This window comes from Patella vulgata, chromosome 1 (assembly GCF_932274485.2).
Source record: "Patella vulgata chromosome 1, xgPatVulg1.2, whole genome shotgun sequence".
Lineage (NCBI taxonomy): Eukaryota > Metazoa > Mollusca > Gastropoda > Patellidae > Patella > Patella vulgata.
Window position 1 is genome coordinate 62,873,631 of NC_065879.2, and position 21,525 is coordinate 62,895,155.

At 37.9% G+C, this 21,525-nt stretch overlaps 1 protein-coding gene across 1 annotated transcript; it reads left to right on the forward strand.

Moving 5' to 3' along the window:
- Nucleotides 1–2,405: 2,405 nt before the first annotated feature.
- On the forward strand, nucleotides 2,406–18,149 carry LOC126813819 (thyrotropin-releasing hormone receptor-like). The gene is made up of 2 exons (XM_050539177.2): nucleotides 2,406–2,897; nucleotides 13,403–18,149. The coding sequence occupies exons 1-2, from the start codon at nucleotides 2,895–2,897 to the stop codon at nucleotides 14,522–14,524; spliced, it is 1,125 nt and encodes a 374-aa protein (XP_050395134.1). The 5' UTR covers nucleotides 2,406–2,894; the 3' UTR covers nucleotides 14,525–18,149.
- The last annotated feature ends 3,376 nt before the right edge of the window (nucleotides 18,150–21,525 follow it).

The window sequence follows — 21,525 nt, forward strand, 5'->3', positions numbered from 1 at the left end:
AATATCCGAATGACTTTAAATTTTTACAGTGTTTAAGGTCATCAGACGAAGAAGCCTTTTGATTTTCACCGATTTCCTATAATTACTGTCAGAATCATGGCCCTTGATCACTTTGAAAAATCTTGTGGACGCTGTAGAGGTTAAAGTTAATATTCGATTGAATATATTTAATATTTAAATTTATACTCAGTGTTTAAGGATGAAGACGACGCCTATTGATTTTCAACGATTTCTGATAATTACTGTCAGAGTTATGTCCTTAATCACTTTAAAAAATCTTGTGGATGTTTTAGAGACCAGTTATCATCTGATTGATTTTATATTTATACATCGTTTTTACGTCTGTATATAATCGTTTCGATTGACTTTAGACTGATACACAGAGTTTAAGGCCTTGAAACAAACACGTATATTGATTTTCAATGATTTTTAATAACTTGAACAGCTAAATTCATGATATTAAATGTTTTGTATACATGGGCCAAACAGATTCTAATGATTTTCTTATAATTACTTAATGAGTTGTTACTCCTAATCAGATTTTAATGTATTATAAATGTTTCTTTACCGACAAAAGTAAAATTATGCGACAAATCTTGTGGACTGACCGGACGATTTAACTGTTGTGGGCGTATGTTACGTTGCCTGTCAACCTATCTTTTGCCATATGATCGCATTATTACATTCTGTTAATAATGAAAAGCGGAAACGTATCCACAATTTCACTATTAAATGGAACGCGCAAATTAAATTATTTATGTGGCGATATATAGCGTTGAGATCATTGCCGTCGCAAGTACGACCAAGCCTGTGCAGGGCACAGGAAAGGGTGCAGGTCTTATCCGGGCTCTCCCAGTTCCTTTCTTATCTAAAGATGGTTGGTCATTGCAGTAGAACACCGCAGGAGAAAAGACATTTTATAGAATATAATGATGATGTTGACAACGAAGTAACGAGTTTAAGACAGAACTCCCCGGGGTTAAATATCTGGTTTAGTTCTCCAATCAATATAACAAACTACTCTCTGCTTAATTCGAGTTTCTGGTCTCACCTGACAGATATTCCTATTCTTGATTATAACGATATGTAACCCTCTTCCCAAATTCCATCCACTTGAAACCCTTTGGACTATTTTAGTCGACGATCCATGTGTTTTAACACCCCCAAGAACTATTCTATGAAGAGATTCCACCCATTTCTGCTTGGGGTAATCTATAGATAAAGATTACATGCACTTGACACTCCGTGGACTAATCTAGTTAAAGATTTTGGCCGCTTGACACCCCGTGGACTAATCTAGTTAAAGATTATCGGACAGTCCGAGAACTATTCCAGGAAGAGATTACACCCGCTTGGAGTAATCTACATCACGGCCACTTGACACCATTAGAACCGTTCTAGGAAAAGATTCCACCCGTTTGACACAACAGCTTAGACTATTCCTGAAAAAGATTCACCAGAAAACAAAGTGCTATTTTATCGTAGCATCCAGTATAAAATTTCTTCGGCTTTTTATTTCATATCATTTGCAACAATCCATTTGATATATTCTTTTATAAAATCCTATTTTTTCCTTAGTTAAACTCTTAACACCGAATAGTCTGTTTGATCTTTCCAAAATCAAGCATCTAAGTCACATATTGTGCATTTTTGTGTTATGTGCATGATTGTGTACATATGTGTTTTACACGACGGGTCGTTTGACCTAAGGGATCAAAGAATTTGGACTTGCTAATTACACTCCCTCTGCCATTAGGTATTGCATCAAAATGTGTGGCGTTATCCGTAGAGAGCGATATTAATAAGTTTCATATCTACATGTATTTATTCTGGGGATGAGGCGCGGTTGAGTCTTGCTGTTAATTTGTTAATTCAGTTAATACTATACTACGCCAATGACCAACCATTTTATCAGATGGGATTACTAACGATTACTAACGATTGTTAAGTACGAATAAGACTGTAGATAACACCTTTAAGACTATAATCTGTATTGAGATCCAGAGAGATGACGAACCGGGTGCAGTGCCGCTCGTATCTGACAAGCATAATACAACTCGTTTAAAATCTAACATTATGTTAGCAAGTCACTTTAAACATAACACTTTGACCATAATACTACTACCGCTAGTGGTTTGTAGTTTCAGTCATGAGCATGTAAACTAACTGAACAGTCAGTTAAATAGCTGATTGATTGATGGACAGTCAGAATTTTATTCCGGTGTGGCTCCATGTACCTTTAACAACTCACAGTGAGACTTACAGTCGAGAGTTACTCGTGGCAGCTTCGGTATATATTTACTTGATATAAGTATTTAACGATTGGATGAATCAAGCGTGGCTTTTCATTTAAATGGACGTTGAGGTTTTGTTGGGAACACTTCCTAATTAGATATAGAAATAATATAAACCATAAGAAAAGATCAAACAATATTATGACTGTTTTTGGTGGAATAACGAGAATTTGAAAAGTAGTTTTGTACATTATACATCGTGTGAGATCGGGATTTCTACTAAAGGATGTTGATGTGTATTTTTTAAGTTAAAAATAATAACGAAAAAAACGTCGAATTTTGCAACTAAAGTTGTTTGTTCATGTGTTAGGGGTATTTATATAACACCACTAGTTTTAGAAGATGTGTGGATTATACCAGAACTCTTAGTTTCTTTGCAGTTAATACGTTATTTCAGGTAGTCACTGCTTGTTAGATTTCCCCGTGGAATTGGAGAATACAACTAAAAGTAAAATTTCCAAATAATCGAGACAGTATAACGACATATTGTAAATCTATGCGTATTCAAAGAGCAAAAGACGTAACAAACTGCAAATTGGGTCAATATTTTTTACGTTATTCAAGGATTGCTGTAGAGGATTAATTGTGTCATTTCTCCATATGGTAGGTGGGTTTTAATTTTATATTATCGTTATCGGCTGTTTATTTGACAAATACAATTTGCAAACCCGGGTTTGCCCTAGATTATTATAAGTTAATTAATTGGGTCAGAGTGTTAGGCAAGTTGACCAGTTTAATCTTAATTAGATATTAAAATGTTCTAATTCAACACATGTATATATACTATTCAAAAAAAGTAGGGGATATTTGATTTTTAAGTGTTATTAAAGTCACCTAATGAAACTGACGAAGAAACAAATGACAAAATGAAATGAAGTTCACATTCATCGATTTATTCCAAATGATCGTTAGACTAAGTAAGGCACAGACTGACCATTATAAGGGTAAAATGATACCCGGGGTCAAACAGCAAAGTTACCACAGCATCACAACCAAGTCAGTAACGGGTAAATCCTCCACTGTTTGCCAAACAAGCATTGATCCGACGTGGCATACTCCTAATGAGACGTCTAAGGTCATTTTGGTCCAGATTGTCCCATTCCTGTTGCAACGCAGCAGCAAGTTCTTGGACATTGGCAGGACGTTGTTGACGTTGACGTAACCTCTGTCCAAGCATGTCCCAGACATGCTCGATGGGGGAGAGGTCGGGACTCAGTGCTGGCCAAGGTAATGTGGTGATGTTCTGTTGTTGGAGGTAACCTGTAACGATCCTGGCCCTGTGACATCTTGCGTTGTCATCCTGGAAGATGAAACGGCGGCCATGACGTCGTGCGAACGGCACAACATGGACTGCCAAGATGTTGTCCCGGTAGTACTGGCCTGTAACACGCCCTGCAACAACATGTAAAGCCGTTCTTCCAGCAACAGTGATGCCTCCCCACACCATAACAGAACCACCCCCAAATCGATCATGTCTGATGACGTTAACGTCTTGGAAGCGCTCGTTTCGACGACGCCACACCCTCCTACGTCTGTCCAAAAAATCAACAGTGAACCTTGACTCATCTGAAAACATCACATTGCTCCAGCGTCGATTATCCCAGTGTTGACGATCCCTACACCAACGACGTCTGTGATGATCTCTCAAACAAGGGATCACGCGAGGACGTCGGGCGCGAAGGTGACCCCTATGCAGTCGATTCCGAATCATCTGGCCACTCACTCTCACACCAGTGTCTGTTTGAAGACGAGCGCTGATCTGATTTGCTGTGATGACACGATTTCTCAAGGCCAAGGTACGGATAAATCGATCCTGGGCTTGAGTTGTCGCCCTTGGTCGACCTGAGCGTGGTCTGTCCTGTACAGATTGTGTATCACGGTATCTGGACCATAGCCTGCTTATGACAGACTGAGAAACATTCATCGTCCGCGCCACAACCGCCTGTGTTGTGCCGATCTGTAGCATGCCATGGTCACGTAACCTTTCATTTTGGGTAAGCCGACGCATATCAAAATTTGTTTTCTGGTCACTAAAACAATTAAACTGATGTTTCCACCCTGGAATTCAATGCCACAATGACTGTAACATTCAAAGTCAGAGTCGTGCAAATCTTGGGTTGGACCCCCATGATGGTCCCAAGCATCACCTGCATTCCATGCGGTAGCTATTGGTGCGTTTGGGCGTCACATGTAACTGGAAATGTTTCTTCTGTTAGGTTCTATAGTGACTTTTTTCGTAGTCATTTGCATATTTTAGTATTATGCCCCCAAAATCAAATATCCCCTACTTCTTTTGAATAGTATAATTATCTCTTCACAAAATCCAGTATAGTAGAAGATAACGTTTTGCGTTGGCACAATTTATCCACGCCCAATTTTGATTTGCTAAAGGTTTGCTAGGCAAAGTATTGAGACAGTTTTGACTGTTATGATGGGGTGCTATTTTAACTAATTTTACTAAAACTGTCTGTTTATATTTAATGCTAACTCGCTTGAGACTTGTTGTCGGTATTTAAACACCTGTTTCCTATATCCAATTTATATTTCTTAACAGAAATAAATAGTTATTTTAATCCCTAGCATGAAAATATGTAATATTCACCGGTTGCTGAAAGGTCTTACAGTTACACCGATGATTATTGTAACCGATATCAAATATGCATTATGTAAGATTTAGATAAAGAGCTGGCAGTTTTCGCTATAATAGTCAACAGCGAAGCTGATGCCCCGCCAAAATCCCAAGCAGAGATAAGCAGAGATAAGCAATTTGATTGGTCGGTGCTTTGGGACACGATAACTTTAGTTATAATTAAGCGAGAGTGATGAAACTTGGTGTGTAGTTTCATTACATCAATACCTTGACTAAGTGCGATAATGAGCATTTTCTGCTCAGGGTAAGCAAAGCGATAAACAATTTGAGTGGTTGCGACTTTTGAACACAATAACTCTCCTTCTAATTGAGGCAGAATGTTCAAACTTTGTGTAGGTGTTCATTAGATGAATGTCCTGATGGAGTGCACAGATGAACATTTTCTGCTTAGGGTAAGCCGAGATAAGCAATTGATTGTTTGATGCTTTTTGGACACGATAACTTTGGGTATAATTAAGTGAGAGTGATTAAACTCCAAGTATAGATTCATTATATCATTACCTTGACTAAGTTCGATGATGAGAATTTTGTGCTAAGGCGAAGGAGCGATAAGCAATTTGATTGTTCAAGGCGCTGGAACATAACCCTGCTTTTAATTGAAGTAGAATGTGAATGTCTTGTCTGAGTTCAATGATTAACACATCCCGTTAAAGCTAGCAGAGCTAAGCAATTGCATTTGTCGATGCTTTGGGGTAAGATAACTTGGATTCTAACTGACAGCGTGATGAAACTTAGTGTACATTTTCACTACCAAGTACTTCAAAACCTTGACTGAGTTTGATCGTGAACATTTTCTGTTTAAACTAAGTATAGATAATCAGTTTGATTGCTCAATACTTTTCAAAAAGATAACGTGCAATTAATTAATATTTTTAATCTATTTAATTTGGGATTTCGGCGGTGAACATCATCCTCACTGTTAGCTTGTTACACTATATATTATATCTTTCCATTTGTCCACATTTATAAGGGGTCACGTTTATTAACTTTAATCATATTATATCGTCTAACGCTTTAATTATATTCCATTTTATAGATTCAATTTGATCAAAAGAAAGTGCTGAATTGGGCTGTTATGGGGATGCTATTTCAGTTACTCTTTGGACAAGCTCTGTGTGATTAAATTTAGAGCGTAGCCAAAATGGACAAAGATGATTAAATACGTTAGCTACAAACTCGGTAAACAATATTAAACAGAACTCGTTACTTTCATTAATTCCACTGTTCAGATGAAAGCACGTGCCGACAGGTGGTTAATTTGCCTGGTTATAGATTGGAACTTTTTTCAGCCGTTTTATTATCTAGACTGGTATCTCTAAATTGCAAGGCCTATTTTAAGGTTTATTGAATAAGCACGGTTTAATAGGATGTTTTATGGGTATCCCTCCGCCCCCCCCCCCCCTTGGGTTCCGAAAATATTTCCAAAACGTGACTCACGATTTCCCACACAGAACTTCATAGGCTCAATTTAGCGTCTTCCATCACCTTTATCAGCTCTACTATGTCAGAATGAACCTTCTGGAATCGTAAACAATTAGTCGTGACTAACACAAAGGCTCGCAAAGTGGAGTCCTTAATTATCACCACACTTACCCTTTTATAACCAAACAGGGTGCGCCAAGATGTGTAGGGAACTGAGAAAATCGATAGGGCTCACCCTCTCATTGTCCCAATGCCTCATATCGAATACGAACCTGTAGCTTATCTCGCGTTCACACGGTTTGGGAAAACTCTGGTAACTCAAGAACGGAACGTCTTGAACGCTAAATGGGGTATGTCATCTCATGACCTCAATGTTTCACATCAAATTTGAAAAGAAAACCACGGTTAAAACGGTAGCCTTTATCGCGTCCGCTCAACTCAGGAATTGAAGCTCCCATGTTCCCATCACACTAGAAAGCTCACAACCTTCTTACGCTTTGTGTATGTAAGGCCATAACCCAAGCAGTTGCACCAAAATCGAATTCAACTAAGATAAGATCTTTTGATCCTCAGCATCTAAAACTGGCAAAAATTGAGGCACAATTTAGTGTGAAACTGTGGACGTATAAAAATTTACATAATTTACAGCTTTTGTATTTATAGCTGCGTATCTCATTGTCAGTCCATGCGTCATCAACAGCTTTATTTTTAGAGATTTACATACAAAACGAAATGAAACGCAGTGACTGGTGATCGCAATGATTGCTAATAATGATTCTCGAAGCATGGATTTTTCATTTCGAGGCACGTCCGTGCCTGTAGGCCGTTAAAATAGGCCCTGCCAAATTGCAAAGTAATCTTCTGTAAATTTAATGAAGGAGTAAATGTTCTGCAAACTTTTTCCCAACTGAAGGGGAAACTTAAGTAAACGCACACGATACACTGGGGTTAATATATTCCACCCGTTCCAATATAATTACCGCCTAAAAGGGGGTAATAATAACGAAATAAGGTAAACGGCAATCCGTTTCTATGGTTCGGTAAATTTATGACATCCACAATCTATCTATATAAATAAAATCAGAGATGTTTGTGTGTGTGTATGTGTGTATGTTCGCCCATGACGCCTGATCGCCGCGATCCACCTCCACATATTATGTGGTATCAAATTTAGGTCCCAGGCGAATTGGGCCTTGGCCCCCGGCGAATATCGCTTTGTCGTCGCCCCCCCCCCCCATATGTAGCATCAAATTAACCAGTATGACTACGTGAATGTTTTAGGTCATCCAATTTGGGGAATTCGGTCCCTGGTGATTTTGGGCCCCATGCGAATTGGGACCAGGGGCGAATTGGGGCCGGGCGAACTGTGCCCCACGCAAATTGGGCTCCAGGTAAATTTGGACCCCGGAGGAAACCGGGTATCCTGCTAGTATGGGAATAAAGATCCACTTTTTCAGAATATGCGTATTGTATGGTGTTATGCACATTCTTTTTGGGCTGGTTTATCCATTATACCTTGTGTGGTGGATCTTGTAAACTGGCTCTATAACAAAAGCCCCGTGTTGGCCTTTATGTCCCCATGATGGATATCATAAATTTACCGAACGGTAAAAACTTGTTGCCGATTTATTATGTCATTATTATCTCCTTCTACGCGCTAATAATATTGGTGACCACAAAGAGGATGTTTCCTTTTATAACCGTTAATTCCACTTTAGACAGCAGTTATGTCTAAAAATAACATGTTTTGTTCTAAATGATAATTGTTTAAACATTCTGAGATTAACGTGAATGGAAAGCTGTTATCTGAGTGTCATGGAACATAATTCATCTCAAGGATTGAAAGGACAATTTTGGTGTGTAACCAGTTCTATCACATTGGTGGACACCAACATTGTCCTTTATACTTATTGACAGGTGGCATGGATACATCTCGAATGGGTAAGAAACATACTGTCGAAGCGATATTGATTGCAGCTTATGTTGCGACCCTACTCCTTGTCACGTACAACCGGGGAATCGAAACCCCGGCAGTTGACTCAATGACAGAGCGTATGATACAGCGCAGCGCGCACGTGCTAACCATTTGGCCATCCACCCTTCCTCCCCCCCCACGAACGAAACGTTAGCCACTGTTTCTCATTGCGAACCAAAGTATACCTAGACATAAGCTCATAATTTTAAGGTAAAAAAAGTTATGTTTTGGGAGTTGACCTACTTACATATTAAATTTTGTAAATGGTGGCTGAATATCGATTTGAAGATTTTTTGTAAAATCCAATATGGCGGCCAAACGGTTCAAAATGTTATCAAACACGGTCTCTGGAAATGAAAGATAATATCTGGGGCTTACATCACCATATGTCATTTTTGGAGAGAACCATTCATGTTCGGGAAAAATCGAAAAGCTTTGGTAATTTCCGGAAGTTTTCCGGGAGCCGTCACATAATTTCGAAAAACCGTCAGTCTGATCCCCTATGGGATTCGTCCAAAGAATCCAAAAGAGAAATAACCGAGATATGGGCAATCTGAGATTATTTTTTGTCCCATCCGTAAAACACTTCATGTTTGTCAATTTATATTTAATAAATAGATCCACGGAGGCCAACCACATCTAGGTTGGCAGAATGTTTGCACAATGGACAATTTTGGGCTGCAAACTCGTAATTATTAAGACAAGAGTAAGATAAATTATTAAAACGATAAAGAATAATCATTTATACTGGTGTTTATAAAATAAAATTATTGAAATCGTTCGATAAAAAGATGCGTTTTGAGACGTGTTTTAAAAATAGACTCGGGGGTCAGCTACAAAAGATCGTTCACCATAGCTCACAAGTCGAACAGGTTACAAGTACGAATAGGAGTATATAATTCTAATAATAGGTTGCTCAAATAAGATGGTGCCATGTGATTCAGCCATTTTAAAATTTAAAAAAAAAGTATTTTAAAACGGATTCTAAAACGAATAGGGGGGGCCAGTGTAAATGTGGTCTTTAGAACTAGTTCTACATGTTTTGAAGTTTATCTATCAATATGCTCGGAAGTCAAATTAAAAGAGCGTTACAGTTATCAACTCTAGAAGTGACCACCGAATGAATTAACATTCGTAACTTCCTGGGAAATAACTTTACGTTTACGACTTATGTTTATGATATGGAAATAACATGATTTACAAATATTTTTGATTTGTTTCTCCATCAAATACTACAGAGGGTGATATACATTATATTCAGCAATTGTAATTTCCTTATTAAACAAATCATTAAGTTTTGATAGCAGATTATCGGATCCCAAAAGCAAATACTCAGTTTCAAAAAGTTAGTGGACATCCATATATGAATTTTACCTATACATAAATGACCTGGGCCTGGTAACAGCTGCACCAGTTGATGGTTTAAACGATAAATATAGCTGTGTGTCATCAGCGTAAAGATAAAATTCCACATCACGTTTCCTTACTAAATCGCCCTGACGGGAAGTGTACAAACTAAACAGTATGGGTCCTATAACTGACCCTTGCGGAACTCCATGCTCAAGAGTATTTACTTCGGACGAGCGACCATTGACTGAAACCCGCTACTGACGCCTTATTAAGTAAGACCTAAGCAGTTCAAGAGCAATATATCTACAATGCCAAAACGTGAAGACAGCCGTTTTAAGAGAATGCTGTGATCGACAGTGTCAAACAGTATAAGGATTTCTGAGAGTCGATGGATGTAGTACCATGGGTCTTCTGTCAGACGTGGAGAGCGGGCCATTGATTCCGGTCGCCACATCCTGCGTATGACCCATGCATCTTTTCTTACTACATATCTTAGTAGCCTTGTGATGGTCTAGAATTTGTCTCTAGCTGTCTTTGCTATCCCTTCACGTTGTGTATTTTCTTCTTACTGTTTTCTTAGTTAAGACGTTTGTCTTATCAGTAGTTATAACAACGCAACAGTTCGTTTTTACATTTATATATCATAGCCGGATACATATGGTACAATACATAATAGAATAAAGTCATTCTCAAACACTAGCCAGTCAAACTCGCTGGGGTGAGTCTGCTGATATCAATTGCTACCTCTTTTATCTTCTGGAATCAATCTGCTGTCTGGCGATTGCTCACAAATATGATAGTTTTGTAGCTTTGGATTTTAACGTTCAATTATCCAATTGGTCAAATATGATGTAAATAATCAAAGAGATTGGTCAATTTAGGCTAATGACGTCGAAACCCACCCTTATATGGAAAATGGAAATATACCGAAGAAACTTCCCACAAGATATATGTTATCAACCTAGAATTGAATGTTTAGCACATTATGACTCTTTTTTATATAACAATATGTCATCCATTCACTAAGTTGATTTAAGTACATACTACATATGTGTGAATCTAATAACTTGCCAAAGATATTAATTAATACAATATAATGCCATCAGTTTTCTCTATTCCTTGTCTATAAATTTGAAAACAATGTCGCAACGACAATAGTTTTACATGGATAGCATATGTCATTATGTACCCGAACTAAAGCAGTTTCTGTACTATAGTACTACATATGTGTGAATCTAATAACTTGCCAAAGATATTAATTAATACAATATAATGCCATCAGTTTTCTCTATTCCTTGTCTATAAATTTGAAAACATTGTCGCAACGACAATAGTTTTACATGGATGGCATATGTCATTATGTACCCGAACTAAAGCAGTTTCTGTACTATAGTACTTTTTTTATAATTGGAGTAACGTTAGTCTACTTAAAAATTAACGGAGATGTTGTTTCGTTTATATCTGAGTTTAAAAATGGTTTGTTACGTGTGAAAACAATGATCAGGGTTTGCATTTAAAAAAACAAAGATTAATTAACAAATAATCCCTGGTTTTTGTTATGTTATCGTTCTGTTTACCTGATCTACGGGGTGGCTAGATTAACAGCATTCGTTTGGACCTACCAATATTAATTTCTCCATTAATATTGGAATTATTTAATACTTTGGAACTGTAAAACAAATATTTTGATGAAACTTAAAATATATCTTTATATTCCAAAAATCTGAGTCTCTTTTGACATTTGCGCATTTCAGACTATAACTTACTGGATTATAGCCACTGGTTATTTTTAGCATGTTCTCTATCCATCTCTTGCAAAATGTGGGCGTATCCTGCCTGGCAGCCGCTGGTTTCTTATTTCGTGAAATGTGTTGCCTAACAACGTAGAAACACAAAATAATTTTCTGCATCATAAAGTCTAATATTATCGTTTCAAAATATATCAAAAGTAGCATTAAAACTGGGAATTACAATAAAGGGACATTGCCAGAAAAAATATAAGTTATGTTTCTCTCCCCCTAAAGTGCCACACTCACAGAAGAATAGCTGTCCCCGGTGGCCTAATTATAGTACGCCTTTTACAAGTATGCTTGTTTTAACTTATTATATTCACATCTTTCCGCTTTAACCCAAAGACTTACAATTGATTGACACAACATTTGGCTTCATTATTCCACACATTTTCAATTCATGATAATTAAAACGAACGGTGTTCTTTAAGGCTTTTTTTCATAACGGAATATCCAGAGAATTTCACACACCTGTGAAACATTATCTACCCATCGATGTCGAAATTAGATCGGATTTTAATAGTGAGATTTAATTTTTAAAGAGGATAAACCTGAACTGCCATACTAACTGAACATCCGTCCTATTCGAACGACTGCACACCCCTTCTGCCAAGCCCTTCGTCCTGCACCTCTGACAACTAGAAAGCAGGCTGGAAAATCTCGAACCTGTAAACTCATGGTTAGTTCGCCATGCTCACAGAACCACCATGGCTCCCTTCAGTAAGGTAGTTAACATTAGTTAGTCGTTCAAATGAGACGAAAACCCGATGTTCCGCGTACACCCTGGTTCACTCTATCCTGCGTCACAGCACTAAACTGACACTATCCTGTGTCATCGGCTTGTATAAAATTAGTGTGACACTAACTTGCTATCCTATTTTTTCTGCCTTGAACTTCCTATGGATTTCAATATGATGACTGCACTATGGACTTTACACTGTTTTCCTTTTTAAATAATGAAACTGGAAAACCACACTGTTCTAAATCCTTGTTGATATAACAGTAATACAAGAAACTACAAATATAGCTATGCTATATAAAGATGTCTTTTATAGTCTGGGTTTCACGAACCTTATATATGAAATGAAATGAAACGGTGTTTAACGTCCGGGAAAATTGTCCGGACAACGGCGCTAAGGCCTACTCTTATTTCGAATTCCAATTATGGAGAGTCCTTTTACATGCATACCAAGTGTACACGGGGCCTCCGGTTTTCGTCCCATCTGAACGACTATACGTTGTCCCTTGGCAGATCCCCCCCCCCACGTCCTACACCACTGACATGGGGGGCCGCGCTGGAAAATCCTGATGAACTTTCTCGGCCAACGCAGGGATCGAACACGGGACCTTCAGGTTAGCGAGCCAACATCCTACTCACTGAGCCACCGTATTCCCCTCCACGAACTTTGAATCCAGACCTAACTTCTGAAACACTGCATTTCGCCTACCTTTAATGTCGCTAACAGACCCCGCATGATGTCCGTCCAAGCCGCTAGCCCGAGGTGAAATGGAGTTTAACGTCCTACTGTTCTGCTCCTAACCTGGGCTAATGAAGACTGATGACGAACCAACGTTACGATCTCCATACATCGTGGCGCAATGCTTTCTGATGACTCTTCACTGTGTACTAATATGGAAAATGTGTGCCCATTTATTTTTAGAATTAGTTGGGAGGAGAGAGGGACTATCAGGTGACCAATGATGGGCATATAGGTGTCGATTATACCTATAATATTATATACCACACCCTATCATCATCGAGCCTCAGGGCTACTATAGTACTATTTAATTTTTGCTGATAACAAATTTCACCATGCATGTATTTAATCTGATCGACAGCACCGTGGAATATTTTTAATTCCATAACATCAGAATATAATAGTTATTATTTGTAATTTGGTTCTAATTTTCTATTTTTCAGTTCCTTAACATGACGGAGGCGGATTGTCTTCATGACGGCGTACGAGATGTCTTGAAGGTTCTGCATGACAACATAACATTCAATGCTAGTCACTGTCCACAAGTCTTGCAACCTAAGTTGTTAACACATAGCCAGTATTTTTACTCGTACTTCACGCCTGTTATTTTGTTGGTAGGACTTACTGGAAACATATTGTCGTTGCGTGTGTTTTTATCCAAGAATATGCGTAAGCTATCCGCTAGTACGTATCTAGCAGCGCTGTCGACGTCAGATATTCTCGCACTTATTTTTTATGTGTTCGTTGATTGGTTAAAAAGAGGATTACCGGCATTTAACGCCGACTTTAAAGTGATGTTTTTGGAAACAGACGTTGTGTGTCAGGCGATTTTGTATCTCTCATACCTCAGTAGGTTTCTCTCTGCTTGGTTTATTGTAAGTTTTACAGCGGAGAGATACATCGGTGTGTGTTTACCGTTAAGACGGAAGGATATTTGTGGAAAACGGTTTTCCCAAAAGATAATTTGTACGTTAGTGGTTTGTTCAGGGTGTATTATGATGTATAAACCTTTATTAAGTGGTGTATATGAAATAAACCACACTAAAGTTAAAATGTGCACGCGTGATCCAGAGTTATCCTTTCCTGTCTTTATATTAGACAGCATATTTGCTGTTATGATAACTTTTATTCCATTTATTATAATAACCGTGTTAAACACTTTAATTATGAGAAAACTTTTCTTGAGAAATAAAAAACATCGTTCTATTAAAATTATCACTGAAGAAAGCATCATAAAGTTAGAATTTACTATTATTTTACTTGTCATATCCTTTGTTTTTATTGCCTTAAATTTACCTTTCTTCTGTGTGTGGTGTAAACAGTTTCTACTTTCAATTTCAGCTAGTATGAATAAACATGCGCATGACTTTGATAATATGCAAGGATTGCTTCTAATAACTCGGGTAATATTTTATCTCAATTATTGCATCAACTTTTTTCTCTATAGCATCACCGGTGCATATTTCCGTAAGGAACTCAAAATTCTATTTTTCTACAAATCACCGGATGTAAAAGATTATCGACGTTGTTCCCACTACACGACCACGCCCAATTCTTGGGTATGACTAAAAATCTGCTGCTTGAAAGATATTTTCGTCCTGAAAAAAACATCTGATGAATATCAGATGCAAATACAAACTGTCTGACAATATTCATTATATCAGATGCAGGTATAAATGTTCTGACAATAGTCTTAAAGCAGCAGATGAAAACTGAAAATGACCAATCAAGACGTACAGAAGGGAGAAGATTTCCCAGAAAGCAGCGTTTCTGCCTATTCTTCATCGACTTCCAACATTCAAGGACTTTTTTAAGTGCACATCAACGAGTACACGGGTGGACCGGGTTTTGTTTTTGCCCTGCACCATTGACAAGCAAGAACTTTCTCGGCCAACACCGAGACATCACCACACCCACTTAGCCACAGCGGCTTCCGGATGCAACTTGATAACTTTCCAATGACAATGCTATCTCTCCGTACTTAGCTAACTCGTTATTCGGTCGTTGAAAGTGAATAATTTTGTGATAATATATTAGCTATTTTATAGACTTGTCACTGGAATCGACAGTTGGTGTATACATTTCAAGTTGGATAATATTCCAATCGATGAACAGTACAGTGTACAACCAGGGCCTTATAAGGTGTTTTATCCGTGGACAATTTAGAGCACAGTTAGCCCCATTTTCTATCAATGGAGGGAAGTAACATAAACATTCCACATTCCAAATGACGTATATCCAATCTTTTACACAAGTGATAAAACTAAGTGGGGTGACCGAATAGATCTATTTTTATGGAAAACAAGTAGCTTAAATATTACCATGTGATATAAGTTTTATGGAACAAGCTGTGCGATTTTTTGTGCGCATATTTATAAAATATTATTTCTAAAATATTCCAATGATTCAAATGTAAGTTAACAACGTGTAATACTGTAACCATAGATAACTATTCAATCTTTCGTGCATTTTGTATAAAGATATGGCACGGATTGGAGTTTTGTTTTACAGAAAATTTTATTTTGCTAGAACTTCTGTTTGATCCTATCATTCTAACTGCTATATATATATTTGTGAAAGTGCAGCTCTCAATATTTTGACCCCATTGTTGACTTCAAACAGTTTAGATAAAACTGTTTAGACTATGGTGTATTTCACCCTTTTCTGCACCAACCGAGATAATAAAAATGGACATGCAGTATGCTATCAGGACAAATTTGCCCGGACAGCGACGCGACATGAAATGAAATGAGGTTTAACGTCCTACTGTTATGCTAATACAGTGTACTATGGAGGAGATTTTGCCCGGGCAGTGGCACTACGTCCTACTCTTATATCGAATTCCAACTGTCAAGGGGTCTTTTACATGCACGCCAATACGAGACTTCGTTTTTCGTCCCATCCAAAGGACTATACGTTGTTCATTGCCAAACCCTCCGTCCTGTACCACTGTCAAGGAGGTACCACGCCGGAAATTCCTGACCAACGCAGCGGTCAAACATGGGACCTCCAGGTAAGCGAGCCAACGTCTTACTCACTGAGCCACTGTGGCTTCCAAGGGATCTTTGACGATTTAACCCGTACCTCGGCTGTTCATAACGTCCGAACGACTAGACGCCATTCTTTTCTTTGACATACCCTACATCATATTCTTAAACATCATATCCCTCGAAACACCAATCTCTCTGTGTAGTACCATTCACTAAAAAAATTGACTTTTATTGTGTTGTATGTTTTTACAAGAAGAGTTCCAGTTCTACGAAACATGGGTCGTCCTCCACTCCCAAACACACATTTCTTTGTTGGATATGACATTCCACAGACTGTTTAGATTTACAGTGAACGCACAAATAACTTATTACAGTAGTGGGTAGCTAGGTAACGCCATAACGTCTTGCTGTTATAATTTGACATCAAATCAGCTTTTTACGGTGGCTTGTTATTGCCATACGTTGATTTATACCCTTTTCTTGTAATTTACTTCATATTTTCTTGTAATTTACCTCATATGAGAAATCGCAATGAAAACTATGATAAATTATCCCCCCCCCCCCAAAACAAAAACAAACCAAAAACAAACAAAAAAACCATCAAAAGCCTTTTTCCCGCGGTGTTAACCTTCTCTCGGCGGTGTAAACCTTTTCTCCGTGGTGTAAACCTTTTCTCCGCTGTATAAAGTTTTCTCAGCAGTGTAAACCTTTTCTCCGCCGTGTGAACCTTTTCTCTGCAGTATAAACCTTTTTTTCCGCAGTGTAGAACATTTCTCCACGGTGTAGACATTTTCTCCGCGGTATGAAGTTTTGTCCACGGCTTTAACCTTTTCTCCGCCGTAAACCTTTTCTCCGCTGTGTAAACATTTTTCCGCGGTATGAATCTTTTGTCCGCGGTATGAACCTTTTGTCCGCGGTGTAAACCTTTTCTCCGCGGTATAAGTGTAGACCTTTTTTCCGCGGTGTAAATCTTTTCTCCACGGTGTAAACCTTTTCCCCACGGTATATACCTTTTCTCCCCGCTGTGTAAACGTTTTCTCCGCACTGGAAACGTATTCTCCGCGGTTTAAGCGTTTTCTCCGGGATGTAAACGTTTTCTCCGTGGTTTGAACGTTTTCTCCGCGGTTTAAACCTTTTCTCCACTGTTGGGGAGGGATCGACGGCGGAATGGTTAGCGCGTGCGCGCTGTATCATAAGGTCTGTCATTGAGTCAACTGGAGTGGTTTAGATTCCCCTGTTATACGTGACAAGGAGAAGGGTCGTCTGTCCAGCATCGTGAGTTTTCTCCGGGTCCGCCGGTTTCCCCCTACAGCTAAAGACCCCCACGCGCAAGCGAATTACTAGAATAAAATTGAAACATGTTAGTCCCGACATGGCCTAGTTTGTGTTGAGTGGACGTTAAACCGCATTCCCCCCCCCCCCATCTCTCTCTCTCTTCGCGGTCGTGAATCACATGATGTGTTGCGGAGAAAGAGCTTCCACAGCACAGAAAGGGTTTCTACCGCGGAGAAAAGGTTTCCAGCGCGCAGAAAGGGTTTCCAGCGCGGAGAAAAGATTTACACTGCGAAGAACATGTTAACACCACAGAGAAAACTTTATACCGCGGAGAAAAGGTTTACATCCCGGAGAAAAGGTTTCCTCCACTGAGAAAAGGTTTCCTCCACTGAGAGAAGGTTTCCTCCACTTAGAAAAGGTTGAGAAAAGGTTTACACCGCCGAGAAAGGGGTTTTCATGTTTTTTTGATTTATCATAGTTTTCACTGAGATTTCTGATATGGGGTAAATTACAAGAAAAAGGTATAAATCAACGCATACCACTAAAAGGCCACCTTAGCTTTCAAATACATTTCATATTTTGTTCATTATTAACGTAATATATATAAATATTTATCATATATAGCAAATTTGGTGAAATCTTTCTACGTTAGCAATAGAATATTCAAACTATATTATCGAATGGCTTAAGAAGCAATAAATCAAATAACAATTCAAGCACAGTCGATCCCAACTAGTGTTCAAATATAAATTTAGTCTTTTACAAGTATTGCCGTTATAAAGTCTTGATCAAAGCATGCGTTATGACATTGTTATTATCTATGTATATTTGTATTATGCTATTATATATTGTTTTTATCTACGTATATTTGTTATGATATTGTTGTTATTATGTATATTTGTTTTATGGTATTGCTGTTTTAAAGTCTTGCTCAATACATTAGTAATTTCTATATGTCATGTGTTATAAATTGATATAAAGTATATTATTTTGATTCTGTTTCTTTTCTATGAAAAGTTAGTAGGCTAAGCTCGCCCACCTGTGAATTGAAATGAGATGTAACGTCTAACGTTTATTCGCAAACTGAGATAATGAAGACAACGCATACGTCATGCAGTGCGTTATGAAACCACGCCAGTTGACTCAATGACATACTTTATGATACAGCGCGCACGTGCTAACCATTCAGCCATCCAACCCCCCTAAAATCGTTATAAGCTAAAGGCTTCTTTAAATAAAAATGTTTTGACAGATGTTTTTTTAAAAACAACAAGAGACACAGCGTTTCTGATAGAAAAATAGAAACTTAGTCCAAGCAATTGGCGCCCGTATACTAAAAGTCCTATCACCAATTGTTGCACTATTTTGTACTATTGGTAGTTTATTAATTAAAACATCTGGGATTCCTGCTAAAAGGGAGTTGCAATTATCTATAATCTTGATGTTACTAGGGAGTTTACGACAGTTTTAATGGCATCAATATTGAGTGTTGACTTAATTCTACTAATGTGTCTTAGATGTTTTTGATAGCTATGGCTTCCATGAAATTTGATGATTTTACCTCACTGATAAACTGTTCTATATCAATAGATCTAAAATTGCGAATGGAATATTACTTATTTTCAAAGTCCGAGCTTTCAATGTTAATGTAAAAATCAATTAAAATATGGTCGGATAAAAACTTATTCGTGACTTGAATAATTTACAATTTCCAGTTCAGATTTTATCTTCAGAATCAAGTCCAAAATGTGACCGTGTTTGTGAGTCGGAGAAGAGATGGGTTGTTTAAGAGAATATCTGTCAATAACGTCTTTGAAATTAGACCCAAAAGTATTGTTAGTATCATCGTAAAGAGACTTATATTCACCAGTTATAAGTAGCTGAAGACTAGATTGTGATATCGAATCCAGGAGTAGACTAAAGTCTTCAAGAAATAATTGTTCATGCTGCTTTTCTGGGGGTCTGTATATTGTTATTAACCTGAATTTACTCCAGTTGACAGATAAAATACTGTCACTATATCCCAATGAAGAAAGTTTCAAGTTTTTCTGGATGGAGACTTTAAACATACATTATGCAGGTGCTAAATCTGCCTATTCCAGGTCTTTCTTTAGGCCTGAAATGTTTTATAAATTATTAATTAGACATTAATTAACTTATCCAAACCATAATCAACTCTCGGTGGCATCGGTTTTCTCCGATATTTAATAGATTAGAACAGTTCAGCCATATTTTGATTTAAGCTAAAAATGGAGGAGCGAGACCTACTTTCGAACAACCAATACGGTGATTGAAATTATTGTATACGTCTTGTCAAATCTTCAAAGCTAATGTCTTCGCTGGCTATAAAGTAACTTGAATGAAATTTTCAAATTATTCATTTTACATTATCTATTTTCGAACTATTATAACAAGAATGGCTAGCTCTTTATCTGAATCTCACATAATGTATCTTAAATATTACCTTTGTAAATTAGAGATACGCGGCCACCCCCTAATAATATCGGTTTATGGTCTATTATGATATCCTTTCGGAACATGAGCAGATATAGTATAATTGTCACTGTCAGTACCGAGCCAAGTTTCGGTAATAGCAAGAGCATCAACTTTTGAGATGAGTTTATATAAGCTATGGCTTGTTTTCAGATCCACAATATCAGTATTGTAAATAATCATGATAAATATAATAGAAATAAAATATTGTTTAAACCAACTTTTGATTCACAAATTAAGTCATTTATTTCAGTTGCTTTGTTTGTTAACCGATAGCGCGTTCAGGAGAGAGACATGGAATTTTTTAATTAGCATCATTATTAATCTTTGGTAGACGAAGACTGTTGTGATTGACAAGACGGTCATTTGGTTGACAGACGATTCTAGTTGTTGTATGGACAAGGATTTGATGTGAAGGCTTTGACGCCTTTTCCCTGCAGAACAGCCCCGTCCGTCTCGTGTGTTTAACTAGTCGTACCGTAGCATTTTTTACAAAGCTTAATTTATTTTAGTCGAAAATGTTACTTAAAGGGCACATAAGATGGACAACATTACTTTTCGGTACGTGTAGCCACTGGTTACTATATCCACTTTACGACAAGTTTACACCAATCTGATCAAAATTAATTCGGCTATCTTCACTCAAAGTCGCAAAAGGAGACCTCCCGTAAAAACGACTATGCCAATTATCGAAAACACTCTTAATCACAAATATCTAATCTATAACAACGCAAGACGATAATTCGGTGATTATGATTAGGCCAGTCACATGTTAATTAGACTGACAAATACACACTTGTCAACTGGTGGTGTGTATAGATAGTGATATATTGTACAGACAGTGATCTATTGTATAGATAATGTATATAGTATGTGTAGTGCCTGTGACGTCACCAGTCAATCAACCGGATTAAGGTTGTAATTAATAATTTGAAAACCGTTTTTGGTTTTCGGATACTTAAACCTTAATAGCTGAATTAATTTTAATCAGCTACTGATAAGTAATCACTGAATGTTACTAATCCGGACATTGTTGGTGAAAGTCAATGCCACACCTGAATGATCACTATTAAAAATCCATAGACACACAAATCTTGCAAAAATTCGCAAAATCCACACAAAAAGTTTAAAAATGACCACCTACAATGTGTCCACAGTAGTCCTAAAAAGTCCATGAAAAAAATGGCACGTTAAAATTGTATATAAATAACATAAAAATCCAAAAATTCACACACGTAGAACGCGAGCAGCATATCGCACTCAGCCTCACATTGTTTTTATGTAAATTATGTGTGGTGCAGTCCCCCTGCACTTACTATACAAATAGCACCAAGTCATGATGGTGTATCGTGCTCTAATACGCTCTGTATTAGACTAAGGCTCTTTGGCCTTCATGAACTGCGCGCCAAAACTCTTAAGTAAGCTTGACACCATCCAATACAAAGCTCTGTGTATTGCGACTGGCGTAGGGCTTGGGACTAGGAGAGAGGCATTACTACAGAAAGCCGGGGAGTTGCCCCTATCCGTAAGAACTAGCGACAAGGTATTGGGCCAAGATCTTGCAACTGGGCGAAAGATCCCCTACTTTTGTCAGTCTACAAAAGACAAAATATGTGAGGATCCTAGAAAGAAAAGCCTCGGCCAGGGTATCAGGGAAACAATCAAGGAACAGCGACTGGGGGAGCTCGTGATAAATGAACACGACCCCCAGCAATCACCCCTTGGACGCTCCCTATACAGACGGTCAATCTAGATCTACTACAGAAAACCGACAAGAAAAACAACCCCACTGCTGCACGTGCTTTCTC